At 37.6% G+C, this 9,326-nt stretch overlaps 1 protein-coding gene and 1 pseudogene across 1 annotated transcript; both read right to left on the minus strand.

Moving 5' to 3' along the window:
• Positions 1 to 3,875: 3,875 nt before the first annotated feature.
• LOC148842207 (transcription factor MYB1-like) lies at positions 3,876 to 5,580 on the minus strand. Its single transcript, XM_088957964.1, has 3 exons — positions 5,320 to 5,580; positions 4,981 to 5,110; positions 3,876 to 4,859 (listed from the first exon to the last, which is right to left on the minus strand). The coding sequence occupies exons 1-3, from the start codon at positions 5,450 to 5,452 to the stop codon at positions 4,172 to 4,174; spliced, it is 951 nt and encodes a 316-aa protein (XP_088814090.1). The 5' UTR covers positions 5,453 to 5,580; the 3' UTR covers positions 3,876 to 4,171.
• Positions 5,581 to 7,576: 1,996 nt separating this feature from the next.
• LOC148842208 (uncharacterized) lies at positions 7,577 to 8,944 on the minus strand (annotated as a pseudogene).
• Between the last annotated feature and the right edge of the window lie 382 nt (positions 8,945 to 9,326).

The following is a 9,326-nucleotide window of genomic DNA, read 5'->3' on the forward strand; positions in this document are numbered from 1 at the left end:
TTTTCTTAGTCTTAGAACCAGGGTCACAAACCGACGAATCGTTTTCGGTTTGGATTCATCTCGGAGTCTGGAATCAACCTCATTTATTTATTTTTTCTATCCAAATTATTGGAACGTACAGAAACGTCATGAAATCCTTTCCTCCTCATATTCAATTATTCACACAGATTTGCAGGTTGGTTGCCAACGTTACTGCAACACTGCATGCTAAGGAGAGAGATGTTTGTTTCTTTCATTACTTTATTTTATTTTTTTTTTGGAATTAATTGATGGGGTTAAGGAGTTGTTTGGATTTAAGTGATTGAGATCGGGCTAGAATTTCTACCAACTAAAAACATGTGATTGACTTAATTTTATATATAAAAAAAAAAGACGTACTTAATGGAAGTAAGGATGAGAAAATGATAATGAAAACTTTTATACACTATGTGGGGGAGCAGATCCCAATTCCTAATAAACATGTGATTAGTTTAATTGTTTTTACAAGTATCAAAGCAACTATATTATGATATTTAGGCTGCATTTAGCATTTCTTATTTTAAGAGAAGCCAAAGGACACGTGGCTTAAGAGTTAGACTCATTTTAATTTTATGGACTGACCTCTTTGATGAACCCAGATTTCTTATTTACTTTTCCTATTCATTCTCTATCCGCTGTGAATTACAGTTATACATCTCTCAAATGATAATAGAAATATATGACCGTGTGAATAGACAGTGGGTATAAAAAAAGTGAGTAGGAAATCTGGAATGCTCTTTAATGATTCAATTAATGAAACTTACTTACTGCTGGGCCACGGATTCCATCAACTCGCATTTGTTAAGACAGTTTCGTAATTTGAAACAACTAAATCAAACCCTTTGATTTGTTGTCATGCCCCATCTTTGATTAGATGAAGTGACATATTAATGGGTTAGGACAATACATAAGACCATGCCTTTGTGTTTTAGCCCTTCACTATCACAGTATCCAATAGTGTTGTAGAAAAAATGAACTTGGTTTTAATAAAGGGGACCCACACTTACAACCCCACAACATATACATATATAAAAAAGGACAAAAGCCTTAAGACCCACAGATTATGCTGCATTTACCATAAACAAAGTAAAATTCCTATACATTGACGGTGAAGGTGTTGCAGCTGCGGTCCATGGGTCATGGGTCATCGGCCATGACGCCATTCTGAAGTAAACAGAGGCAGCAGAGAATGAGAGATAAGGAAGTCGCAGTCATGGGGTTAACTTTGGCTGTTGAGACTCAACAGCATAGGCTATGTTAAGACAGTTTCTGTATTGAATATTTTTCGACAAGTGTCTATGCTTTGATTTTTAGTAAAAATAAATTAAGGTATAATTATTAATTTACCCATTTTCATATATGGTGACATTCTCAAAAATTCTCTCAATAATATAGGCTCTTGGCCCCCAACGGTTAAAGTTTTTCTGCAGTCATGAAACATATATGGTTTTAACTTTTTAACAAGATCACTTTCGTTTGTCCCCACAGGCCCCACCCTATTCTCGCTCATCACTCCCCCCAGTTAGATGGAGTTTGGGAAGAGATAGGTTTCAGTGAGTGAAAGGCCCGTTCGAACAGCCTTGCTCCTATATTTCGTGGCGGAGATATTCCCAAATGTAAAGATATAATGAGCGTTCGAACGGGCTTCACATGACTGAATCCGGTCTCGTTTGGTAAATAGTAAATAATGGATTCTCGGCTCGGGGTCACCAGCCCTGCCTATGTGCCTATAAATCCAAACCACTTACCTAATAATTATTCAAGGGCAGATGGACCATTCAACGCCCTTCTCCCCAATGATGGATGGCTTTATAATAAATTATCTTCTCCTCTCAACACTTGTCCTGTGTTTTCTTTTGATTCATTGCCGGTGCTGCCTGCTGCCACAAACAAAATTCACCAATTTTCATCAACCCAACCAGACCAGAACCCAGAAGCTAACCACCACGTTATGACACCATTTCCTTTTTGGGTTCAATAAGCATATGCAACGTGTGTAATGCGTACCAAGTACGACGGTGTGAGGCATAAACAAGGTGCTTCTTTCACCTCACAACCGTGAATTTTAGGTCCAATGACGCATGAGGTGGGGGGCCACGATCTTGACAAAACCCAACCTCGAAACTGTACGGAGAAGTACGACGGGTTCAATGTAAATTTCCAACTCTATAAATATTTAAAATGTCAAATACCCTATTCTCTACATGTGGCATTTTCAATGGTATAATTAGAAGTAATATATATATATATATAGATAGATAAATAGATTTGATCACATGACTGCAAAATTCTCTGCCCTTGTAACCACACCCCACGGGCTCTAACATCTTTTGGTAATTAATTGCATATGGGACTCTCAGCCAAGACACCTTGGAAATTCTCAAATCATCTTCACTACCATATTTGATAACATTACAAGTATTTTCCAAAATTAAATATGTAGTAAATTTCACAAAGAATATGGCTTCTAACAAACCCAAACTCAATTTGAAAAAAAATATTTTTTTTTTCAATCTTAATTAGACCTGCTAATAGATAAAAAAAAAAAAAAGGTAAATTACTGAAACCTCCATTGAAGTTTCTAGTTGTTATTGAAATATCCCCCAAAGTTTGGCAATTGTAATCACTTTCCTAAACTTTTTGATATAATTGTAATTAGATCCCTTTTGATATAATCTTCTAAAAAGATGTATGAAAATATCCAAAATACACATGTATTTATTTTTAACAAAAACATTTATTTTCTAAATTTGCCCCTCATATCAATCAATCAAAGGTAAAGCTATAAGTTTAAATTCTTTTTTTTTTTTTTTATTGTTCACAAAGTTTGTATTATGGGTTGGATATCAAAAAAGCATGGTATCTGAAAAACAACTACCAATAAACTGGAATTATAAACGTGGTAACCCGTAAAACAACTACCAATAAAGATATGATATCTCAAAACTCTTTTCATATCATATCTTTCCCGTATCAAGATTTTCCCTTATATTATTTATTTTCATAGAAACCTGCCTTAACATCAATTACATGGGTACTTAGAGCACACTTTATGTCTATCTAGCAAAGGGGATTTACTTGCGGTTGTGTGAAAAGTCGAGAGGAGATAATTGCAACTATAAAATTTCAGGAGAGGTTTCAGCGATTATTAGAAATTTTAGGGGATGTTTCAATAATTTACCCCCCAAAATAACAAGAATTTTAATCTTACCACAGTAAAACCTGAATAGCCAATTAATGTGCAACGGTGGTTCCACCATGAGATCAACATTAGGTGGTTCTTGATATTTGGTTTCTAAAATATTAGTAGCAATTTATTTGCTTTTGTTTGGTTAATTAATGTAAAATATAGTGAAATGGAAGACAATGAACACAACACAGTTGTAACAATTCATTGCATTTCCATATATATGTTGCATCGTCTGTTACTATTTTTGTTAGAAAATTGACCCCCATTAACTTAAATAAGTTATAAATTGATGATCTGCAGGCCGCTGTATTGTCTTCTCTTTCCATGGGATGCAAATTAAGATATTTGTTGAGTTAGTTTTCAATATTAATGGATGACGTTGCACCTGAAAGCTATAGATCACTATGGACCAAAGCTAATTAAGATACAATTAATGAAGAGTGTGCAACTGGCTTATTGGGTGGACACCTGGAAACCGCCGGCGGGAGAAGCGACGACGATCGAGGAAAGTGGAAAACTACAGCGAACAGGGTGTATTGTCAGTTGTCACACCAACGCAATTAAATAATTACGGGAAAATAACAAGTAGTCTTAATTTTCACACCGTATCAGCTACAGCTGGTTCCTGATCTCGATCATCCAAACAAATGAAATGCGTGATTGATCATTGATGCGAAAGAAGAAAATAATTTAGTTCAGCCCAGAAATTATTGAAGTCAGTGCAGACCATGATCATAATCATATAAAATCTAGCTAGCTAGAGACAACCGATCCTATCCTTTCTTTTTCATTTTGGTTATAACTCCTACCTAGTTAACCTTACACCTGCACGACACAGAGGAGTATCATAGACAGACAGATATCTCTATCTACAGGATGAGACGACCGGAGGAACTACACACACAGTAGGGGGGGCTATTCGTTATGACTATAATTAAGAAACTGTCTTACTAATTTCATTAATTATTCCGCCAACCAATTCTCCCCGCAATCAAGAAAAGAGGCCAATGATCGGAGGTCGGAAATGACGTCCGATTGGCCACAGTCACTTCCTTTCCACTCGAACAACTCGTCGGGGAAAAAGGGAGGTTGATCGGAAGACGGAGAGGAGTCATTATTGTTGTTGTTTTCATCGTTGCTAACTTCCCCCACCAGTCCGTCATCGAAATCTCCGAGCTGCGAGAAGTCAGAATTGAGGAGTTCAGATAGGAACAACTCTCCGGGATTGAGATTCACAGTAAAATCCATCGAAATTCTGTTTTCTTTTTCAGGGGTGAAAGACGACTGCCCATCGTAGGATTCTGACACCAGTGCTTTCTGGGATGAAAAGTTGCGAACCTTGGAGGCTAGTGCCATGGCGTCATTGTCAGTATGCTGTTCCATTTTGTTTTGTGGTGGACCAAGAAAAACTTTGGAGCACCTAAATGCCTTGGTCCGAACGACACGTGATTCGAGCTTTGGAATCGGTGGTGACTCAACCGCCCTAATATTCTTGGTCGATGTCGTCGTCGTCTTCGTCTTCTTCTTCTTCTTAGTACCAGTGAAAATGGTGGTGGTGTGAGCTTGCACCTTCTTGCCCAAGTTGGTGTTCCAGTAATTCTTGATTTCATTGTCTGTTCGCCCTGGAAGCCTCCCTGCGATGAGGGACCATCTGCGGTGCAGAGATGGAAATATCTATAAATAAATAATATGAACATCACGTACACCAATTAAATTTTAATAATTAAGAGCAAGAGGAGGAGGAGAAGGAGAGAGCAAATTAAATTTGAAACCTGTTCCCTAAGAGCCTGTGAAGCCTGACGATGAGATCTTCTTCATCACGGGTTATGTTCCCCCTCTTGATATCTGGCCTGAGATAATTCAACCAACGAAGCCTACAACTTTTTCCGCATCTCTTGAGACCTGCAGGATGTATGCAATGCGACCATTTAAGATCGGGAAGGAGAAAAGAAGTTGTTATTATTCTGTGGGAATATTGAGAAAGGAACCAAGAATGAAACCCACATTTGTTAGTTTTGAGGTCATCTTAATTGGGCGATGACTTGTCACTTAAAAAGTAGAGCAAGAGCAAACAAAGGTAAATTGTTGTTGTTTCGATGTGTTCAACAGACCTGCCTTCTTGGGAAGGTTTCTCCATCTTCCTTCGCCATGGACTTTAATGTAATCGGTGAGGATTTTGTCCTCAAGAGCAGTCCAAGCTCCTCTGTTCAAGCCCTCCTTGGCACAGCAAGGGCTTCTACCCATTTAGATTCTTGAGTGTTGAGAGAGAGATCTATAGAGAGAGAGAGAGAGAGAGAGAGAGGAGAATTAGAACCCCACGTGGGTTTTCTCTTGGCTGAGGGGGTAGAGGAGTGGTTCTTATAGTTGGCTTCACTAAAAATTACTTATAATTGGTTTGAAAATTCAAAAAGAGAGGGCCCACTATTTGAAAATAAAAGAGATAATAATTAAAAAAAAATCAAGGTCTTGGATGCATGTGATATGTAGGGGGACCATACCATACATATTTTATATGTTATGGTGAGTAACACTTGTAGTAGTAAGTGTGAGTGATGGGTTATATTTAATAAGTGATGGATGATGAGTAGATGTCATTTGATCTTCCTAATTTTGCATTAGCTATTTTAAACGAAGACAGCATCTTTATCATCCCATTCATCTGCCCTTCCTTGAATATTCTTGATTCCTGCTCAAACTAACTTTCTCCCACGCTCTTGAAAGTTTGTTGCAGCCTCACAACCCCAACTTCCTCTCTCTCTCTCGTAAAAGAAAAAGTGATTCCAAGGGTTGAAAGCTACAAGGCGGGTGACTAAAGAAACAACGATTTAAGTATGTAACCCCTAAACGGCTGCTTTGTGATGGCTTCATCTTTTGTGCTCTTACAATTTTCTTTTTTCTTCACAGGAGTCGGGGCTGCTAGTAATTAATTTGTTTGTTGATGGAAACTACATTAATTAATTGTAATGGGTGTAGCAGGCGGGTACGGATGTAGTAGGCACGCTGGATAATTACATTGAGTGAATACGTAATAGCTGTGATACATATTCAGTTAATGTGTATTTTCATCTAAACATTTTTGTTCCGTTAGGTATAAATTATTCATTATTTTATTATTTTTGTCAAAATAATTAAAAATGAAAATAATAAAGAAAAAAAACCTAAGCGTGTTGCGAGTTGAGACTCATATATATATTATTAATTATTTTAACAAGATAATAAAATAATGGATAATTTATGTCTAAGAAATAAAAACATTTGGATGAAACACACAATAACTAAGACATGTGTTACATAGTTACTACATGCCCACTCATTGTGTTTGTCTAACGTGCTTACTAGGTCCCTGTATTTTGGACTATGCATTGTCTTCATGATTCATGACACACAAAATGGCCCACCAATTTAATTTGTGAACCACTGCTATAAACCTATTTTAGGAAATATAACCATAGAAATTCCCTTCAAGATGAAGGGCCTAGATGAAACTTTAATTGTTGCACTTAACCCACAAGCGCACATTAATTTGCGGCCCCACTTAATATTTTTGCTATGTATTTCTTCTTCTATTCATCTATTGTTTTTTTTTTTCCTTCCTTTCTGCGACTATTGTTTTAAAATTAATTAAATGGAAATTTCATTTACAAGTCAGGTTAAAATTAAGGATGGTTGTACCAAAAGAAGGACGGTCATTGAAGGAGACTCTATGATCATTATTCAGTGCATAAATAAACAAGTTCTAGGATCCCCGGTTCATTGAAGCAAACAAGCAGCTCGCAGATTTCCTTCCATCGATCAACACCTATTAAGTTTCAAAGATCGAACAAGCATGAAAGCTGAACCCTACACAAACAGCCTATAAGCAAGCTTTGAAGAGCTGTCCTCTTCGATCTCTCTAAATAATTTATCTAGAACATCTCAAAGCAGTTGGACCAACTTAGCTGAATGTTCAACAAAGGGATCGATCGAGCTGAACTGAGCAAAACAGAGCTGAGATAGATGCACCTGGATAAATATAAATTCATATTCTAACTGGTGGTGAATGTAGAAGGGAGGAAATGACAGCAATGAAATTGATTATATTATATATTGGTAAGGTGGCCTCCAAAAAGTTGGGGATCATGGAACCAACACATGGAATTATATATAATCACACACTCATGGTGTGGTTTTGCTTTATATATAGCTGGATTTCCCTGCCTCTTGTATATATTTGCATTGTATGTACATATTTCATATTTGTAATCGTACTCTTACCAAATTGACCCTTACAAATTACAATAATAAGTGGTTTATTTGGTTAGATGAAGGTAGTGTTTGAGAACACTTAAAAGTACTTTTTTTAAGACATGAGACCACACATTAAGTAGTTTTTAAGTATTTATAGATGCTTGGTAAAAAAAGTGGAGAAGAAATACTTTTCCAAAAAAAATAGGACAAAATAGAACCTCATTATTTTTTTACAATGCCTAAAATACCCTCCCACAAGTATTATACCTTCTCCTTCTCCATTCGTTTGAATCAGTCCCTGAAAATTGTTCCATCTCTTCGAGAAGCCTTAAACCATCACCCAGGCAACCCTTCTTACAGTAAGCATCAATCCTGATATTTGTTCTATCTCTGTTATAGAGAAAAATCTGGTGGTAGTGACAAGACTGACAGTGCTAATCGCTTTGTCCAACGAGAAACCGAACAGGTTAGTGGGCTTTGTGTGAATGCATGATTCCTTCTTCGACTAATAAGTGCTCCGTGTTTTTGTGAATAATCTGTTATTCCAAGAATGGTAAAGCAGTTGTTGCTTCTGTGTTCAAAAGGGTTCATTACTATGAACACAAAATTAGAGAGAGAGACCGGGGAGAATGGGCATCGGAGATCACCCACTGGCATTTCCACATTCAAATCAGTCCACTCCCTCTTCCCCATATCATAAGCTATCATGCAGTAACTTTGCAAAATATTGAGCGGAGTCGCAAGGCAATAGAAGAAACCATCATGCCAAATCGCATGAATTTCATATCAAAACTACAAGAATTCCAGTTGGGACCGACAATGGTGTTCCCACCGCTGTGTTCTAGAATCGTAGACTTCAGTAATGCTCTCATTTGAATTAGGTTCAGGGGTTCTAGTGACCAAAATCTTGTACGAATTGGTGATCCCATTAGCAACCATGCCGACGATATCGATGTATTGAATTTAAAGCATATCAGGCAAGACCCTATGGGAGCTAATGATAGGATTACAGATGATCAAGGTAGGGTAATCGGAATTGCATTTACGGAAGCAGAGGGGACCTGAGAGGACCTGAGAGGAGTCGAGAGAACACCGATCATATAGAGGGAGGTTGTCCAAGAGACCGGAACGTGGGTTATAAGCAGAGACCATGTGGCGCGTGTGGTAGATGAGGAACTAGACGTCACTAGGGGAGAACTGACCCCAGAGGTCCATGAAGGAATTGGATGTTGGCAAGGATTTCCATTACTTGCATGCGTAGCGGCAGCAGAATACGGAAGAGATGGGGAGGTGGGCTAGGATCCTCTTCGTTAGTTCCTCCCGTAGCCGACTGAAGAAGGATTGCCTCTCTGCTCTTCATTTCGGATGTGAATGTCCACGCCAGTAGTGAACTGACTTTGGTTGCAATAAAAGTTTACTGTCATTGCAGTGGAGGCTGGATAACAGTAATTGAGCAGATGAACGCAAAGAATAGACAAGACTCAAAGAAGTGAGGGCTAAAATAGTCATTTATATCAATATAAGCACCTATGGGAAAAATAATTTATCAAACATGCCCACCCCAATAAATTCTTGAAAACATAATAAGTTATTTGAAAAATGGATTACCAAACAGCCTTAAGTGGTTGTTAAAATAAGTATTTCTAAAATGTACTTGTGAAACAAATACTTCTTTTAACAAGTACTTAATCATCAAATAGGGCCTAAAGCAACCAAATACTGAAAAGAAAAATGCTACATAATTGGGATTTTGTTGTTTCACACGTAAGATACAGAGTATGATAGTCATTCATCCACTTTCACTGAACTTGTGAGGTAAAAATGTCCTGCTAGGTGGACATGACAATGGGTATTGGGAGGGTGTCTCCCTCCAATTAATGTTGGGATGCAT

The sequence above is a fragment of the Nelumbo lutea genome, chromosome 8, assembly GCF_056320005.1.
Source record: "Nelumbo lutea isolate HS-2025 chromosome 8, American lotus-T2T, whole genome shotgun sequence".
NCBI classification, from domain to species: Eukaryota; Viridiplantae; Streptophyta; class Magnoliopsida; order Proteales; family Nelumbonaceae; genus Nelumbo; species Nelumbo lutea.

What these genes read in the sequence shown, in the direction of transcription:
- LOC148842207 (XM_088957964.1), bottom strand. Translation starts at nt 5,452, where the DNA reads ATGGGTAGAAGCCCTTGCTGTGCCAAGGAGGGCTTGAACAGAGGAGCT. An exon ending in AAACCTTCCCAAGAAGGCAG is followed by an intron (nt 5,111 to 5,319) that starts GTCTGTTGAACA and finishes TACATCCTGCAG; the next exon opens with GTCTCAAGAGATGCGGAAAA. An exon ending in CACAGGCTCTTAGGGAACAG is followed by an intron (nt 4,860 to 4,980) that starts GTTTCAAATTTA and finishes TCTGCACCGCAG; the next exon opens with ATGGTCCCTCATCGCAGGGA.